The sequence below is a fragment of the Rhododendron vialii genome, chromosome 2a, assembly GCF_030253575.1.
Source record: "Rhododendron vialii isolate Sample 1 chromosome 2a, ASM3025357v1".
NCBI lineage: Eukaryota > Viridiplantae > Streptophyta > Magnoliopsida > Ericales > Ericaceae > Rhododendron > Rhododendron vialii.
The window spans coordinates 10,336,106-10,355,739 of record NC_080558.1 but is presented as its reverse complement, the minus strand read 5'-3'; the positions used below and the strand labels follow the sequence as shown (position 1 = coordinate 10,355,739).

The window sequence follows — 19,634 nt, the reverse complement described above, 5'->3', positions numbered from 1 at the left end:
GTACAAGTTTTACGGTAGAAAAAAATTTAAATACGTTGAAAAATTTATTATGTTCTACTAAGGTTATTATTTTTTAAATACATATTTTTCGTTTTACGAGACAGGTCATTTTTTCATAATACATCATATTCAAAAAATAAGTACTTATTTTCCTTAGAGGAACGGGCCTTAGCTGGATAGATTTTGGTGATGTATGTCATGAGCTATATTTATTGTCCTGATGCAAAGTGTAAACTGTCGGCTCTCAATTATTTGATACTTGTCTTGTAAAAGGGCCTTCATGACGTCCCTTTCCTGGTTTGAGTACTCTCAGTTAACTCTAATATTATAGAACAGCACGCGTAGCATACTTGATTTGTCACTATCTTTTCTTGGACCAGGATGTCGTGAGTTTGAGCCCTCATGAAAAAATTCATACCGGGAGGTTGTGAGTTTGAGTCCTCATGAAAAAGTTCATGACGCTCACTCGGCACTTGTTGTATTCTCAAACGTTATAATCTCCACTAACATTCTACCATTTTGAGGTTTTTTGGTTTTTGAGGTTGGCTAGGTTGCTGAGATTTTTGGTTTCTGGGGTAGTACATCAGTTTTGGTTTTTGTCTTTGCTCCTATCGTTGTTATGTGGCTGATCCGGGTTGGCTTCGGGCCATTTTGTTTCGGTGTGGTTGGGCTTTGGGTCATTGCCTGGGGCCTTGGCAATAGTACTCACTACTAATAGGTAGGTTTGGATTTCTTAATAGATTTGAGTTCAATTTGTCACCCCTACTATCAAGTGTCCACTGAATTAATTGGCTTAGATTCCATTCCCAATCCAGGGAACTCAGTGGGAACAGGAATCAGCTGTAAGTCCAAGCATCTCGAGATTTATTGGAATCAGACAATCAGGCAGCAAGAGAGAAATCTCTTATGAATTCGTTAGTCCAGATGTGCATGGCTCGCCTTTAACCAGATCGAGGAGAAAAATAAAATAGTCAAGGTGCGCATTAGCTATCAGAACAACATTGACAGACGAACCAAAAACAAAAAAAAAACCAAGAATCCATGTCACGTGAGTAACGTTTGATGACTGAAAAGTAAGGATATATAGGAATGGCTGAACGTACTGTCCAATGAAACTTTCCACCACAAATGTCCTAGTCAGAGCTCCCCATATATCCATATACCATGTGCTTGAAAACCTCTGGAAAAGCCAATACTAAGTTCAAAACACTTTATTTTCATTGAGTACACCCCAAATCCACCCAAGAACAAGAGGGAAAAAACCCAAAATAAGAACTTTCACTCTCTATTTGTTCTTTTGATAACAAAATTATGGATGACTGTGTCCAAATCCTCCTCGTAACCTTTCCGGCTCAGGGGCATATCAACCCCTCTCTCCAATTCGTCAAGCGCCTCGTGAAAATGGGCATCCACGTCACTTTCTTAACGGCCTTTTCCGCCGTCAACCGCATAACGAAAAGTGCTGCCGCCGTGCCACGAGACGTGACTTTTCTCGGCTTCTCAGATGGCCATGACGACGGCTTCAAAGCCGGCATCGATTACGAAGTTTACATGGCTGACCTAAGGAGATGCGGTTCGGAGGCAGTGGCAAAAGCCATCACTGCCAGTGGTGACAATGGAAAGCCCATTGTGCACGTGGTGTACGCCACCCTTCTCCCTTGGGTAAGCCAGGTCGCGCGTGACCTTCACGTGCCGTCCACTTTACTTTGGAATCAACCAGCCACTATCTTGGATATTTACTACTATTCCTTCTATGGTTATGGAGATGTACTCAATGAGAGCAAAATATCTGACCCTTCATGGTCAATTGAATTACCGGGATTGCCCCGGCTCACTGGCCGTGACCTTCCCTCTTTTCTACTAGCTCCAAACGTGTATAAATCTGCGTTGCCTTTGTTTAAAGAGCATATAGACACTCTAGATGAAGAAACAAATCCGAAAATACTCGTAAACTCTTTTGAAGCATTGGAAATGGAAGCTCTAAAGGCTATTGGGAAGTTAAATTTTGTTGCTATTGGACCACTAATTCCCTCAGCTTTCTTGGACGGGAAGGATCCATCTGACAATTCTTTTGGAGGAGACCTTCTTCAAAAATCAAACGACTATATCAAATGGTTGGATTCGAAGCCAAGAGAATCTGTTATTTACGTGGCATTTGGAAGCTACTCTGCTTTAGCGAAGCAACAAACAGAGGAGGTTGCACGCGGCCTACTTGATTGCGGAAGGGCGTTTTTGTGGGTGATGAGAGGAAAGGAAAATGGTGAAAAAGAAGAAGAAGATACGATGAATTACGAAGAAGAATTGGAGCAACAAGGGATGATAGTCCCGTGGTGTTCTCAAGTGGAGATTTTGTCACACTCATCCGTGGGTTGTTTTGTGAGTCATTGCGGGTGGAATTCTTCGTTGGAAAGCTTAGTTTCTGGGGTTCCTGTGGTGGCTTTTCCACAATGGACAGACCAAGTGACAAATGCCAAGCTTATTGAAGATGTTTGGAAGACGGGGGTTCGATTGACGAAAAATGGAGAAGGAATTGTTGACGGTGGTGAGGTTAAGAGGTGCATTGAAATGGTGATGGGAGGTGGGGGCAGAGGGGAGGAAATGAGAAACAATGCTAAGAAGTGGAAGAATTTAGCAAGAGAAGCAACCATGGAAGGTGGATCGTCGGACAAGAATCTCAAGGCTTTTGTTGATGAAGTTAGAGCTCGTTAGAGCTTGTTTTAGACTATTCCAACCTCAATCCAGCGCATCAATAAAGGCATCAACTCAGGAATTAATGAACCACAACTTCACTGCACTTAAATGCATCTACATGTACAATCGTTAACTGTTCCGATCTGTTATGCATCTACATCTACTTTTTTTTTTTTTTTATTCTTTTTTCAGAACTTGTAGGTTAGCCTAAACCCCTTCAAATTTGAAATGATAAATAATCCCCATTCGTCCTTGGCTCTATCCTATCACATGTGCATATAAATCAAATCAGGCGTCAGCTATCTAGCGTAATCAAATCAAAGATACCTGATTCTATGTTGCAATTGGGTATACCTTTCCCAAATATTATATGATACAAGTATCAAATCATTTGTATATAGCTATAGCGACAGTTCATAATATGTATTGGAAACCGATTGGGGCAAAGATTTTCAGACTAAGTTGTGTCTGGAATCGTTTGATGTGTAGGTTGGGTTTTTGAGACTGATTCACATGATTGGGCCGGGGTTTGCATCGCTGACTATTTTGGGTAGCGCCGCTAAAATTGAGACAGGTTTACGTCAGTATTGGTGATTTAAACCCCAGGTTAGCTATACGCAGCAGCCAATGCACTCTATGCTCTCTTGTTTCCATACATGGTGAAAACAGGCATGAGCCGTTAATATAGTTGACTAGACATTTGGGAAAATCATGTACTTATCTAGTTATCTGTGTCTATCCTTCTTTGTTACTTTTCTTCATTCTTCTTTGCGCATTGTGTGTCTCTGTTGGTTTGGTCGACTTCATCATAGGTCTCACATGCATTAATTTGTGGGGTCCATATACATCAACCAATTCCTTACACATCCGAATTAGAATATGTATTTTTCGCACTTGTGTCCGTAACATTTCTCGTCTGCACTAATATTTTTCCTATCTAACTGGGGATATCATTAGGCAAGAATCGAACCAACTAAGCAGTATAACCACTTCAACAATCACAACCACCTTTTTTCACAACTTGTAAATTAGCCTAGCTAAGCCCCTTCAAATTTTAAAAGATCAATCATCCCTAATTCGTCACCACTGACGTCATGGACCCTGGCCCTGTCATTTTCATGCCCACATAAATCAGGCCTCAGCTTTCTAACTTATGAAACAAGTTGTTTTGCTTTGCCTGTAAAATCCATAAGTCCCCAAGAAGAAGAAGAAGAAATGGACGATTGCGTTCGACTCCTACTGGTATTGTTTCCTGGCCAAGGGCACATAAATCCCAGCCTCCAATTCGCCAGGCGCCTCGTCAAGATGGGCGTCAACGTCACTTTTGTAACATCTATTTCCTCTCTCAAACGAGTGACGAAATCTGTCGCCGATACTCCACCGGGCTTGACCTTTTCCGGCTTCTCCGATGGCTACGATGACGGCAACGGTCACTTGTGGAACAACCACGACGATGCTGACCGCTACATGAAGGAGCTAAAGATTCGGGGGTCAGAGGCCATAGCAGAACTCATCAAATCAGCGGCGGAAAGAGGCCAGCCTTTCGTTCATGTGGTCTACACCACCATTATGGCTTGGGTAGGCCAAGTTGCTCATGCCCTTCAGGTGCCTTCCACTCTCCTTTGGCTCCAGCCAGCGACCATCTTGGGTATTTACTACTACTACTTCAATGGCTATGGAGAGTCCATTGGGAAAAACGCGAACGACCCCTCGTGGTTTGTCGAATTACCGGGACTGCCGTTGCTCACACGCGGCGACCTTCCTTCTTTTTTGCTCGCTTCGAGCACTTCTAATTTCGCTCTTCCACTAATTAACACGCATTTTGACGTACTCGTTACGGAAACGAATCCCAAAGTACTCATAAACTCCTTCGATGCTTTGGAGTCTGGAGCTCTAAGAGCGACCGAGAGGCTAAACTTTGTTGCTATTGGGCCGTTAATCCCGTCTGCTTTCTTGGATGGAGAGGATCCGTCTGACACTTCTTCCGGAGGAGATCTGTTTCAACATTCAAAAGACTATGTTGTGTGGTTGAATTCAAAGCCCAGTGAATCTGTTATTTACGTAGCATTTGGAAGCTATGCTTCCATAAAGAAGCAACAAATGGAGGAGATTGAGCGCGGGCTGCTGGAATGTGGAAGACCTTTCTTGTGGGTAGTACGAGCAACGGAAGACGGGAAGTTGAGTCGCAAAGAGGAACTGAATCAACAAGGGATGGTAGTGCCGTGGTGTTCTCAAGTGGAAGTGTTGTCACACCCGTCGGTTGGGTGTTTTGTGACTCATTGCGGGTGGAATTCGTCGTTGGAGAGCTTGATTTCTGGGGTTCCGGTGGTGGCTTTTCCACAGTGGGCCGACCAAGCGACGAACGGAAAACTTATTGAGGATTTTTGGAAGATGGGGAAAAGAGTGAAAACAAATGGGGATGGAATTGCGGAGAGTGGTGAGATTAAAGAGTGTATAGAAGCTGTGGTGGGAGGAGAGGAAATGAGAAGCAATGCTAAAAAGTGGAAGGATCTTGGAAGGGAAGCTGGAAAGGAAGGTGGATCATCCGACAAGAATCTTAGAACTTTTGTTGAGGATGTTAGGGCAAGTTTGGTGAAGTGAACAATGTTCTATGAAACTGGTCTAAAATAAACAATGGAAAATGAGTTTGACCTTTACATTTAACTTTCTTATTCAGGCACTCCAACATTTTGTCCTCAGTATTCGGGTCATGTGAAATTTTAGACACCAAATCATGGATAAATTTTAGAGTGCATCTAGAAATAATTTGCGAGCAACGAGTGAGATATATTCTTTGGCTCTTCGGATCTTCCTATTTTAACCCTTATTTGTCGTTCTTTTCCGTATTAAACCAAACATCTATCTAGAAATACAATAAATATCGGGGTCAAGCTATAATATACACACCTTTTTGGCGGGGATATGATACGTACCTTGTAACATTTAACAAAAAGAGGCATAATATTTCGACATCCTCTGTTTCTCCCTCCCTTCCTTGCACAGCCTCAGATTTAATTGGAAATCTGAGATGTGGTTTGCTAGTGTTACTGTATTGGCTCCATCTCTATATAGCCCCTTGCCACTTATTAGCTGGGTTTCTGGCACTACGCCAAATATTGCTTTTACCGACGGTATTGTTACCGGTGGTAAAAAAACTGCCGTTAAAAGCTATTTTTACCGGCATTCGTAAAACAGCTGGAAATAACTACCTAAAACGGCAGTTTTTTTAAGAATGCCGTTTTTACCAATTTTTACGGCGGTTTTTTAAAATACCGCTGGAAATAATAGAATATACGGTTTTTTTAATACCGGCGGTTTATTACCGCCGTTTATAATAATACCGACCCATATAATATAAATATTATTATTTATCCTGCATGATGTGATATGCGAGTCAGCCCAGTTGGTAGCACGCGCGCTACAGGATCCGGAGGTTCCGAGTTTGATTCCTGGGGAAGCAAAAAAAATTAACCACCGATTTTATTGCCGGCGGTTCTTTATCGCTGTTTTTAGTATTACCGGCGGTTTTTTAATGCCGCTTTTGTTTTTCCGACAATTGTTTTCCCGGCGGTTTATTTCCGGCGGTTTTTGAACTATTACCGGTGGTTTTGAGTATTGTCGGCGGTTTTGGGACTATTAACGGCAGTCCTCTCATGCCGCTAATACTAAAATTTGGCGTAGTGTGGGTTAAACATGTGATTGTTGCTATTGCGGTTCTCGATTATTCTTACAAACATCGGACGAAAGCTTTTAGGAATAGGTTTTCCCAACTATTATCAGATGATTTTGTAAAAAGATGTGTTACAATTTGGTTCTTCATGTTGGATGGATTCTTTTGCCTAGTACTTAATCTTGGTTCAAGGGCTATATATCAATCACTCTCTATTGATTCTAGCTAGCATTCGCCTTAACTTGATTTCCTAGGCACCGCCGGTACCTTAAACAATATATTTTGAACAAAAGGAGCGACTCATCAACTTTGTGGGATCCAAAATAGATCTTAAAGACATTTGTACACGGGGTATGTATCTCATATCATATATGTACCCATATTCTTTTCGTATTAATGCTTTTTAGCGGTTCAGCTTCTTTTGCATCAGCATTTTGCCATTGCAAAATGTGGGAATATGCAGTCGCAAAAAGTGGGCGACTGCAATTTTTTGACACCCCATAATCTGCGACACCAATTTTGCCGTTTCCAATACCTTTCCGCGACGGGGTAATCAGTAGTTGCGACAGCATGCTGCCAAAAGAAGTTTTTCTAGTTAACTGTGAACATGGTTTTTTACCGTTCCCAATAGATGGATGACGATGTCTTTTTTGAGTTTCGTCTGAATGCAGCAATTCAGATCCGGTTCGCCACCATTATGAAGGCATAATCAGCATTAGCTCCAAATTAAGGGTTCTTAGTGGAATACAACTCCTTTGGCATAAGTTGACAAAAAATATCAGCAATGTATTGCAATTGGTATACCTAATTTCTCAATTATTTCGTGGTTCAAGTATCAAATCACTTGCATAGCCATGGCGACAGTTCATAATATGCATTGGATTGGGACACGTATGTTTGGACATAGATTTGCTTGAACTATTTGGATTGAGAAATCGGTCATACCAGCACACACATAAAACATAAAGAACAATCGAGTAAGAAACAGAGAGTGCAAAGACACAAAATACTTTACAGGATTCCCCAGCTGTGTATATTTGAGTATATCTACAGCTCACACCAGATTCTACTATGTTATAGTACAAATAAGAAAAGTAGATGAGTTACATCAGCGGTTGTGCATTGCGATTGTTTAGATCGATCCTAGTGTTTACTTCATAAATTACCGTAAGTACATTGTCTAGGGTCTAGGTTTTGGGTGCTTTTCTGAGTGTTTGCCCGTGGGCCCTATCCCTTGATGTGTAGTCTCACGTGTAAATTAGACCAAATTTTGTTTCACAAACTCTATGGTCTGATGTGTGTAGGTCTCACATGGATCTGTGGATTCCATATGCGTACATCAAACAACTAGCCAGGAAGCTAGACAGTGTGTTAGGAACTGTATTCAGACATCTGTGTCTGTAAATTTACTCATATGCATTATGCATTAGTATTGTGCATCTATAAAGGGGGATGTCAAGAGACAATAGTCCAACAGGATATATAACCATTTCAACACTCAAAACTCAAGAACGTTTTTAATAAAAACTTGTAGATGTGTCTAAAACCCTTCAAATTAATTAAAAGATCAATCATCCCCAATTCGTCACCACTGATGTCATGGCCCTTCGGTCCTATCATTAACATGTGTATATAAATTCAAGTTTCAGCTTTCTAAATCATTACTACAACGTAACAGAACTCATTTAGTCTCCAATCATTAGCCCGAGGGAAAAAAAAATGGATGACTACATTCGACTCCTATTGGTTACGTTTCCAGCCCAGGGGCACATCAATCCCAGCCTCCAATTCGCCAAGCGCCTCTTAAAAGTCAGCGTCAGTGTCACCTTCGTAACCACTCTTCTGCCCTCAATGCATGACCAAATCCGCTCCTACACCACTACGAGGCTTGACCTTTTTGGGCTTCTCCTATTGTGCGGCGAGCCCCCGAAGGACCCAACCGCAACCCGACGATGATTGATGTTCATGATATTGAGAAAATAATCAAACCAATCAAATGTGAAAAACAACGGAGAAACCAAACGAAACAAAGAAAACGAACAAGAGACCGAGATATACGTGGTTCGGCTTACGGATGTAAACCTACTCCAAGGGCAAGCGAACGAGAGACGATTCCACTATGTGAAGAGAACGATGCTCCGAAGAGCTACAATGGTGACGAACAAACAAAGCCCTCCCAAGGGACTCTCACCAATCCCAAAATACAAGTTCTCTCACCAAATAAAAAACCCGATTGAAATCTCTCACCAAATACAGACTCTCTCTCATCAAATCTCATAAAACCCCTAGGGTTTTAACCAAGAGACACAAATGGAACGAAGTTCTATAGACGTGACCGGATGTCACACAGATGCAAATGACTCTCACGAAATCCTACGGCTTCAACCAGAAAGAATCGACAAAACAGATAATCTGCCAGATGGCCGGATGCCTACAGAACCCACCATAGAAGGGGCAACTAGATGCAAATGAAGATTGAATAGATGAACCCTAAGGTTCTACAGATGAGACACCCCTAGGAGCCTCTCAGAGGAATTCACTCAAGAAGTCCAAACCCTAATGAGAGAGCAAGGCTATATTTATAGCCACAGATTGCTTCCTAAAGTCAGAATCCTTGCCAGATTATGTTTGCTTTGCATATGGAAAAAACTGCCCCGTCGCCATGGTCTGGACCACGGTATGCGCTAGTCCAGATAGAAAAAACTGATCGCTCCAGAAAATGCATACAAGCGCTAGTCCGGACCACCAAGGCCTTGGTCCGGACCATGAAGGCCAAGAAGTCCAAAACGAGCCAAAAAACTACAAATCTCCACCTTGGCTAGATATCCAAGTACCGTACCAACAATGGCACACCAACCAAAATCCCACAAATCTCCACCTTGGCGAGATGTCCAATTCCCATGCGAAACTCTAAGCTCCAACAAAGTCGATTAACCAAATACACACGAATTGCAAAACAACCAAGTGACCAAGTCACACGAACAAATTGGCACAAATCGAAAGGAATGCTTAAGACATATCAAGCCAAAATCAAGTACCCAAATCCAATGCCCGAGGCGCATCGAGTCAACCCAAACCAATCTTCAAATACGGAAGCAACCAAGCTCTCACAAAATAAACAAATGCTCGAGACGTATCGAGCCACCAGATTCTGCCAACCGAACAGAGTGCTCTTCATCCAAAGTTCAAGTAACACAGAAAAAGCCAAACGAATACCCAAACTCTAAGAGCGAACAAAATCACGAACCGAGCTTCCAACCAAAGTAAAATACGGGCTAGAGAGCGAGCCAAAAAACCCTAATCAAGCTCCCCACAAACCAAACTAGATTAATTAACTGTTGATTAAACAAGCTCTAATCAAATTTTGAAGTACTGGAACATAACTTCAGTTTAACCTAAAAGAGCCAAATTTTGAAGTATCGAGCAAATTTCAAAATACAAACCAATCCCAAAAAATAAGTGCGCAACCAAATTTGAAAATGGCAGACAAGTTCCAGTCAGAAAATCCAGAATCCAAGACATCTTTGAGAAATACTAGAAGACGCCCAAAACCCAACTTTTCGAACGGCAAACCCAAGACGCCAAATACAACCAAACCGAATCGTCTTTGAAAGGATGCCATAAATCGCCCAAGGCAATCAAACTAATTACTAAACTATAAGCAATCCCAAAAAACATATCCATGTGATTTATCTCCACCAAATTCACAAGCCCGTGCAAATTTTCAAAACTAATAACCAAAGAGATAAATCCAACAAGGAATAAACCAAATTAATGAGATTCTCCACCAAATCCGATAACCATCGAACACAAATGATTATATCATCCAACTCCAGACAGATTTTTCTATCTCCAAAGTCTCATAAGACTGGCCAGTACCCATAATAATATCTTCATAGTCAAATCCCAAAATTCCAATCCGTTCATCTGAACGACAAACTGATAATGAACCAAAAATAGCAAATCGAGAATCTTCATCTCCAAGTTTCTCCACCGAAACCAACTTCTCCCAAATATCCATAAACCACCAATAATCTACCAAAATTGAGCAGCGGAACGAAATGGATGCCTAGGTCAGAACCTAAGCTCTGATACCAGTTTGTTGTGCGGCGAGCCCCTGAAGGACCCAACCGCAACCAGACGATTATTGATGTTCATGATATTGAGAAAATAACCAAACCAAACATATGCGAAAAACAACAGAGAAACCAAACCAAACAAAGAAAACGAATAAGAGAGACCAAGATATACGTGGTTCGACTTACGGATGTAAACCTACTCCACAGGCTAGTGAACGAGAGAAGATTCCACTATGTGAAAAGAACGATGCTCCGAAAAGCTACAATGGTGACGAACAAACAAAGCCCTCACAAGGGACACTCACCAATCCCAAAATACAAGTTCTCTCACCAAATAAAAAATCCGATTGAAATCTCTCACCAAATACAGACTCTCTTTCATCAAGTCTCATAAACCCCTAGGGTTTTAACCAAGAGACACAAACGGAACGAAGTTCCACAGACGTGACCGGATGTCACACAGATGCAGATGACTCTCATGAAACCCTACGGCTTCAACCAAAAAGAATCGCCGAAACAGATGATCTGCCAGATGGCCGAATGCCTAAAGAACCCACCATAGAAGGGGCAACCAGATGTAAATGAAGATTGAATAGATGAACCCTAAGGTTCTACAGATGAGACCCCTTAGGGGCCTCTCAGAGGGATTCACTCAAAAAGTCCAAACCCTAATGAGAGAGCAAGGCTATATTTGTAACGACCCTAATTTTCAGTAAATAAAAATTTCGTTTAATATTTGAATTCTTTCTAATTACTTGGTATTACTTTTAAAATTCCTTTTTTATTTCTAATAATCGGTCATAATTAGATTTTAGTCCTTTAAAATTACATTTCTTGGCTAGAAATCCTACATGGCAAGTAGAATTAATTTTCAACCGATTAGTTGGAGTAACCAAACTTTCAATTCACCTAGTTACAATTTCCTAACCCTAGATGAACCTTTTTGACCATTTTTGAGCCTTATGAACCCCTCCCAACCCTAATTGAACCCTTAGACCTTTAGAGGTAATCATTTCACCCATGACTAGTCATTCAAGGCCATACCTATCATCATTATCCTCTTTAACCATTGGATAACAAATGTTAGGAAAAAGTTTATCCCTTGGATAATGGATACTAGACTTACCAAAGTGAATATATATTTGACAAGACAAGTCATACCAAAAGAAGTCATTATTTTACTTCTAAAAGAAGCAACCTTAGACTTGCCATGTATGCAAACCTAAGACTTATAGCCCTAACCCTAAAATTACCCACTAAAGTTACTTTCCTGGATTCTCCAAGTACACATATATGGTTATATATATATATATATATACACACACATAGTACAAGAGAGAGAGAGAGAGAGAGAGAGAGAGGGAGGCCGAGAGAGTGAGAGAAAGAGTGAAGTGTGTGCATGTATTTGGTCACCCAAGCAAGCTACCTCTTTTACCATCTTCACACTCAAGCCTAAGTACCAAGTGACAACCCATTTCTAGTCTTTTTCAAGCACATAATCCTAGATTTGCTTCCAACCTAAACCTAAGATTGACTAGACATGGGAAGACTACTCTTTAGCCTAGATATCATTTTATCCTTTCTTGCAAGAAAGCTTTCTTAGGACAAGACAAGACCATACCTATCATAATTGCCCTTTTAACCATTGGACAATAATAGCTGGGGAAAATTTTATTCATTGGGTAATAGAAGTTAGTTTTGCCATAAACAGAACCCCTCACTTGCCATTCAACTCACACCTTGAAACCTTTCAATTTCTCTCTCTAGAAAGTCTTGTATTCTTATCTTGTTCTTGTTTGTTCTTGAGTTCTTCAAGAAACTCATCCTAGGCCACCACTAAATTGCCACTCAACCACCCTCTCGATCCAAAAGTTTTAGTAGTATTAGTTAAGATTTAGTTTTGAGAGAAACCTTTCTCTTTCGAAGCTATCGGAAGCTTACCGTAGGAAGTTACTCCGTCCGATAGCTGACTTACTTTTCGTAGTCGTCACTACCGCCAAAAAGAAAGGTAGAATCCCCAGTCCACTAACTCTACGTATAGCATAGAACCGTATGTTGGAAAGTAGAATGTCCTTAGTTCAAAGTATAAATATCCTTAACCATTTTATCTAAGTAGATAAGGTTATCTATCGTTTATAATAGTTGGAATGCATGATTGTCAACAAGTTTATCTTGCTAATGGAAGTATGAGCATATTGAATAAATGACTTTTACTCCAATAAACATGTGTTGTTTTGAACTTCCCACAAAGAAGGAAAGAACGATTTTTGAAAGATAGAATTTAACACTTGAATAGAAGTATTCGGATTTTGATCTTTAGGATGATTATGAGCATGTATACATGAATTGTTTGTATTACTTGTTGTGGGATAAGCATAAATGATTTTCACTCCAAGGGCGCCCGTATATACGGCGTTATGCTTAAGTGGTAATTTGAGCATGATTAGTAATATAGAGTCGGATGATCTTGTTAGTTGTGTTCAAGATTACAATGAATAATTTATGATTACGTATGTACAAAGTCCTACCGCGGAGTCAATGCCTGAAACAAGACACGAAAATCGAGGAAGTAGAAACATGACACCTAGGGTGTGGTTAATGGAAAGATGTGTTTGAGAAAGAGAAATGTTTTGGAAACTACAATATGGCCGGACATGGTAGCCCATTGTGTGGTGTGTGGGTCTTTGTATGCCAATGGGAACCCGGCGCAACGGAACCATTGTAAGGATACTTGGGAGACCGGCGCGGCGGAACCGAGGTTGGGTGTGTGGCTTGGTTATCCGCAGAGAGGAGCCAATGCAAACTCGGCGCGTCGGAACCATTGTGAGGATACTCGGGAGACCGGCGCGGTAGAACTGAGGTTGGGTGTGTAAAATGACAATTTTTAAAATAATGATTTGGTTAACAAAACCACTAACACGGTCTACGAAATGTTGTGTAGGAAAAACTCAGAAATCAAGGACACCTACGTTAGTTTGGATAGTGAATGTGAATGTGTCATTGTTAACTGTTTTGTCAAATATGCATGAACTATGTGGAAATCATTAGAGTTATGATCTATTATTTGTAAGTTAAGGGTTAGTGAGTTTGGATTATTCTATTGAGCACCTCTAGCTCATGGTGTTACATTTGGTGACCCTGACATATTATATCGGTGGCGACGCTAGTATAATATGTCAGACTTTGTAGATGAACAGGGTGACTTGTACACTTTGGAGGCTTTTGGAGCCGAAGAGCTAGCTAGGATGGAAAAGTAGGCGGAGCTGTAGTTAGGAACCTTAGTTTCCCTTCCCTTGTGTAATAAAAGTACTCCCATGGGAGTTATGATGTAATAATGAGCCAGACTCTATTTAGATTTTCAATGAAATTGTCTATTTAACATTCCCAAAATTAGGGGCGTTACAATATTTATAGCCACAGATTGCTTCCTAAAGTCAGAATCCTTGCCAAATTATGTTTCCTTTGCATATGGAGTCCAAAACCAAAAATGAAACTCCAAAACCAATTTTTAGGAAGTCCAGAATATTACCAAAATCGGCTAAAGCATGTTGGTCCGAACCACCACATACCGTGGTCCGGACAGAGATTCCAGAATGCACTGCCCCGTCGCCATGGTCCGGACCACGGTATGTGTTGGTCCGGACAGAAAAAACAGATCGCTCCAGGAAACGCATACAAGCGCTGGTCCGGACCACCAAGGCCTTGGTCCGGACCATGAAGGCTGAGAAATCCAAAACGAGCCAAAAAACTACAAATCTCAATCTTGGCGAGATATCCAAGTACCGTACCAACAATGACACACCAACCAAAATCCCACATCTCGGACAGGTATGATGACGGGCTCGTCGAACTTCGTCATTGATCGACGATGCCGACCGCTACATGAAGGAGATAAAGATCCGCGGGTCGGAGGCCATAGTGAAACTCATCACTTCAGCGGCTGAAACTAGCCAACCCTTCATTCATGTGGTCTACACCATAATTGTCAGGCACGGAGCCGGGATTTCGTAAATGTGGGGGCTGGATTATGAACAACAAGATTCGAAAATCTAATAGTTTGTTTGGTTTAGATTTTGAGGGATTTTATTTGGATAATCAATGGGGAGAGAAGAAAAAGAAATGAGATTAATAATTGAAGAAAAAACCTATGGAAGACTATGAGCGAAGATAGGAATTAGAGGTGGCAATTCCAACTCATATTTCTTAACCCGCCTAAATCCGCCCACTTGTAACCCAACCCAACCCGCTCATATTGTGTAATGGGTTGAACCCATATCAACCTATATTTTTATGGGTTTAGATGGGTTGAGAGTGGGTTTAATATGGATTAGAATTAAAAATAGTCCAACACCCCTTTTTCTCTCTCGCCCACACGTCTTCTCTGATTCTCCACGTATTCTCTGATTCTCTCATTGCAATCAATCCAATTCACCCATCTCTCTCTCTCTCTCTCTCTCACTACAATCAATCCAATTCACCCATCTCCCTCTCTCTCTCTCACTGTTTCGGCAACAAAACTCAAAAAGTAATGCACAAGATTTAGGGTGGTTTAAATTTAAAGAAAAATTCTAAGTGCCAGGAAAATTTACCCGGAAATTACCCCGAAATAGTAAATCAATGGTACAGATTCACTCTGAATTGTATCTGTACCGTTGATTTGCCCATTCGGGGTAATATCTGGGTAGATTTTCTTTGTACCTAGCACTTCTCAAATTTAAAAGATAAGTGGCTTATTTTTGTTCTTATTTGAATTTTTTTTACATTTGTTAATTTTGCATTAAACTTTTGTGACTTAATGATTCGTCTCGATAAGAGGAATCAAAAAAGTAAATTTTTTTTAATGAAACTCATAATTTTTTTTAAAAAGACAAAAATAATATAATTGCAAGACCAATCCCTTGAGTTCCTCTCCCTCTTTTGGATTTTTTTTTTGTTTTGTCCTTATTCAACTTTTTCCGCGTTTGTCATTTTGCAACAAGTATTTTACGAATTTTTATTCGCTCCAATTAGAAAAGTAAAAATTTATGGCTTTCACCCAAATATTTTTGAAAACATCCAAGATATAGCCCAAAAAGTCAGTTGTTGGGATTTATCTTGAATATTACAAAAAATATTAGGGTGAAAGTAAAAAAAATTATTTTTTCGATTATATCGTCGAGACGAACTAATAGGGATAAACAATATGTTGCAAAACAAACAAATACAAAAAAAATTGAATAGAGACCAAAAAAAAAAGTCACTTGACTTTTTAATCTAAACCTAAGCGGTGGCTTCGGCAAACGCAATGAAGACCGAAACTGTACAATCTATGCAATCATCGCCTTCCAGACAATTCTCTTATGCGGCTTCTAACTCCTCTTCGAAGTTACGTCACTATTTGGAAAGGGAAAAAAAATGTAAAAACTTGATTTTTTAAAAGCTTTTTTAGCCTCTAATTGCTTCATTTTTATTCAAAAAAAATTGAGATTTAATCATAAAATTTTACTTTTCTGAATCCTCTTATTGAGACAAATCAGACAAGGGAGGGGAGAGAGAAGAGAAGGGAAGGGGGGAAAAAAAGAAAGAAGGAAAGCGGGTCGGGGCAGGTGGGTTTGGGTAGACTTGACCAATATCCGACCCGATCCGTTTTAACCCGTTTACATTTTGACCCATATTTAATCTGCCCATATTTGACTCACGATCCGTTCCAACTCGCCAAACGCACCCGTTTGCCACCTCTAGTTTTTTTGAAGCTTGAAACAGATCTCCTCCGAAAGAAGTGTAAGACGCATCCTTTCCAAAATAGCGCGGATCAGCTTTGTACAACAATTTTTATGCATCACTTATTGCTGACCGAACATTATTTATGTTTCGATCAGCTTCGTACAAGAATATTTATTTTACTAAACTAGTACAGATCGTCTCCTCAACAAAAGTTTTCGGATTTTTGTCCAAGGATCCACCTTCCTTTCCGGCTTCCCTTCCCAAATCCTTCCACTTTTCAACATTGCTTCTCATATCATCTCCTTCCATCATCACTTCTATGCACTTCTTAATCTCACCACGTTCCGCAATTCCTTCACTATTTTTCGTCACTCTTATCCCCGTCTTCCAAACATCCTTCGTCACTCTTATCCCCGTCTTCCAAACATCCTGGATAAGTTTTCCGTTTGTCACTCGGTCTAACGCTAGCGGAAAAGCCACCACTATAACTCCGAAAACCAGGCACTCTAAAGAAGAATTCCACCCACAGTGAGAGATGAAACACCCAACCGACAGGTGTGACAAAATCTCCACTTGAGAACACCACGGCACTATCATTCCGTGTTGTTCCAATTGCTCTTTACAACTTAGCTTCCCTCATCTGATGCTCTCACTACCCACAAAAACGGCCTTCCACATTCAAGCAACCCGTGTGCTATCTCCTCCATTTGTTGCTTCCCTACAGCTGAAATGCTTCCAAACGCTATGTAAATTACAGATTTGCCGGAGTTTGTATTCAACCATTCAATATAGGCGTTTGAATATTGAAATAGGTCTCCCCCGAAAGAAGTGTCAGACGGATCCTTTCATCCAAGAAAGCCGATGGGAGCAATGGCCCAACAGCAACCAAGTTTAGCTTCTCGATTGCTCTCAGGGCCCATGACTCCAAAGCATCAAAGGTGTTCACAAGTACTTTCGGATTTGTTTCCCCATTGAGTATACCTACGTGCTCTTCCAGTAATGGAAGAGCCCCCCAATCGAAAGCGCTTGAATCAAGCAGAATGGAGGGAAGGTCATTGCCAGTGAGCAATGGCAGTCCCGGTAAATCAACTGCCGATGTGGGGTTATTCGTATTGCTCCGAATGGCATCCCGATAACCATTGAAGTAATAGAAGTATACATCCAGGATGGTGGCTGGTTGAATCCAAAAGAAAGTGGATGGCACGTTAAGGGCACGTGCAACTTGGCCTGCCCAAGGGAGAAATGAGGTGTAGACCACATGAACAAAAGGCCGGCCTCGTTCGGCCTCTGATTTGATGAGTTCCTTTCGACCCGCTATTCTGTACATCAATCCCCGCGAGATCCCCGAGTTTCAACCCGTCATCTTAGCCGTCGGAGAACCCGGAAAAGGTCAAGCGTTGTGGAGTAGCGGAGGCAGATTTGGTTATGCAATTGAGCACGGAAAAGGCGGTTACGAATGTGACGCTGACGCCCATCTTGACTGTTAGAGATTTTCAAAATAAAAGAGTCGTTGGTTTTGGATTTGTAAATTCCTTTGTTTCCTTAGAATGCTTGTTTTTCCTCTTTGTGAGCTTTGTCCCACATTGGTAAGCTGAGAGATGTTGGAGTGGTATATATTAGGAAACATTCCTAATGTAAGTAACTAATGATCTAGTGTGGTGCAGTCCTTTGGTGCTTCGCACCATACCGGCAGAGCCGGTACACAGTAGCACGCGCGCGCGCGGCGTGGGCTGTGTGGCGTGGGCTGTGGTGCATTGTGGCGCTTTAGCGGCGCACTTTGCACATACCCATTCTCAATGGGTGCGTAGTGGCCTATAAATAGACCACTACTTAGCAGAATCCAGTGCTCATTATATACACACATAATCCGAATTTCTCCCACATCTCTCTCTATATTTTCTAGCATTCATTTTGCGTTCTGTTTTGCTGCAGAAAATAGAACACAGTGGTTCTCGGTTTTTATATTCGTTCAAGCAGATATTCTGTCCGTTCCGTTAGTGCAAACGAAAACGGAAAGAACTTCAAGTTCGGGTTTCGATTTATCTTGAAGGCAGGTTTGCTGTAACCCTTTGCATACCGGTATTGGTGGGGGCAAATACTGTCTTTAGGAAAGCGACATAGTCGTGACTCGAAGCGTATTTCACTTTTGGTGGAGATTTCGTCAACATTTCAGAATTTGCAGCGGCCAATTTTTCCAACAATCTAAAGACAGTATTTTGCGATGGCGATGTCTCTACAGAAGATGACACAAGACTTTCTGAAATTGGAGCGGTTTGAAGGTGGGAATTTCAGGTGTTGGCAGAAGAAGATGCACTTCTTGCTAACGACCCTGAAAGTGGTGTATGTTCTGACTACTTCGAGTCCGGAGATACCGGAAAATCTAGATGATGAAACTATGGAGCAGGCCCGTGAAATGGGCAAGTGGGAGAATGATGACTATATCTGTAAAGGACACATCCTCAATGCACTGTCAGATGCATTGTTCGATGTCTATCAGAATTCAATGACAGCAAAGGAACTTTGGGATGCACTTAACGATAAGTATCTTTCTGATGACGCTACAAGTAAGAAATTTCTTGTTACTCAGTTTATGAATTATCGCATGGTTGATACAAGGCCGGTCATTGATCAGTTGCATGAGATTCAGTATACCCTCAGTCAGTTTAAGGTTAAGAACATGCATATGGATGAATCTATTGTTGTTTCCTCTGTTATTGACAAACTGCCTGCATCTTGGAAAGATTACAAAAAGGAACTCAAACACAAGACCGAGGAATATATCCTTGATCAGTTGGCCCAACACTTTCGGGTGGAGGAAGAGACAAGGCGTCAGGAGGGTAAGGATAATTCTACTTCTAAAGTACATGTGGTGGAAGAAAGTTCCAACAAGAAACGCAAGAACAGGGACGGTGATAAGTCTTCTGGTAAGTGGAAGAAGCAGAAGCGGGATCCTACCGACACTGGTTGCTGGCATTGCGGCAAACCTGGGCATCTTAAGAAAGATTGCAAAATCCTGAAAAGGAAGAACTCTGGTGGAAATCCAGGAGCATCTGGGGCAAAGAATTCTAAATTCATTGCTGTTGTTTCCGAGGCGAATATCCTCGATGATGCTGGAAGTTGGTGGGTTGATTCTGGTGCGACAAAGCATGTCTGCAATGACAAGAGGCTCTTTACTGAGTATAGTCCAGTTGCAGATGGTACCGTTCTGTTCATGGGAAATGCGTCAACTGCATCAGTTAAGGGAAAAGGCAAAGTGGACTTGGAGTTCACTTCTGGCAAGACACTGACTCTTACTGATGTGTATCATGTACCGGAAGTTAGGAAGAATCTCATGTCTGCAAGTCTACTTAATAAGTATGGTTTTAAAGTAGTGTTTGAGTCGGGCAAAATTGTTGTGTCCAAGGGTGGTGTGTTTGTTGGCAAAGGCTATGTAACCGAGGGGATGTTTATGCTTAATATTAATAACACAGTTGTTTCTGCTTATATGCTTG

The 19,634-nt window shown here is 41.2% G+C and overlaps 3 protein-coding genes across 3 annotated transcripts; 2 read left to right on the top strand and 1 right to left on the bottom strand.

Moving 5' to 3' along the window:
• Positions 1 to 1,114: 1,114 nt before the first annotated feature.
• LOC131315765 (crocetin glucosyltransferase, chloroplastic-like) lies at positions 1,115 to 2,950 on the top strand. Its single transcript, XM_058344960.1, has one exon. It carries the CDS (start codon positions 1,312 to 1,314, stop codon positions 2,707 to 2,709), a length of 1,398 nt encoding a protein of 465 aa, XP_058200943.1. The 5' UTR covers positions 1,115 to 1,311; the 3' UTR covers positions 2,710 to 2,950.
• Positions 2,951 to 3,276: 326 nt separating this feature from the next.
• Positions 3,277 to 5,371, top strand: LOC131315764 (crocetin glucosyltransferase, chloroplastic-like). The gene has a single exon (XM_058344959.1). The coding sequence runs from the start codon at positions 3,907 to 3,909 to the stop codon at positions 5,290 to 5,292; it is 1,386 nt and encodes a 461-aa protein (XP_058200942.1). The 5' UTR covers positions 3,277 to 3,906; the 3' UTR covers positions 5,293 to 5,371.
• Positions 5,372 to 16,769: 11,398 nt separating this feature from the next.
• On the bottom strand, positions 16,770 to 17,470 carry LOC131317115 (phloretin 4'-O-glucosyltransferase-like). The gene is made up of 2 exons (XM_058346688.1): positions 16,981 to 17,470; positions 16,770 to 16,885 (listed from the first exon to the last, which is right to left on the bottom strand). The coding sequence occupies exons 1-2, from the start codon at positions 17,468 to 17,470 to the stop codon at positions 16,770 to 16,772; spliced, it is 606 nt and encodes a 201-aa protein (XP_058202671.1).
• Positions 17,471 to 19,634: the final 2,164 nt, after the last annotated feature.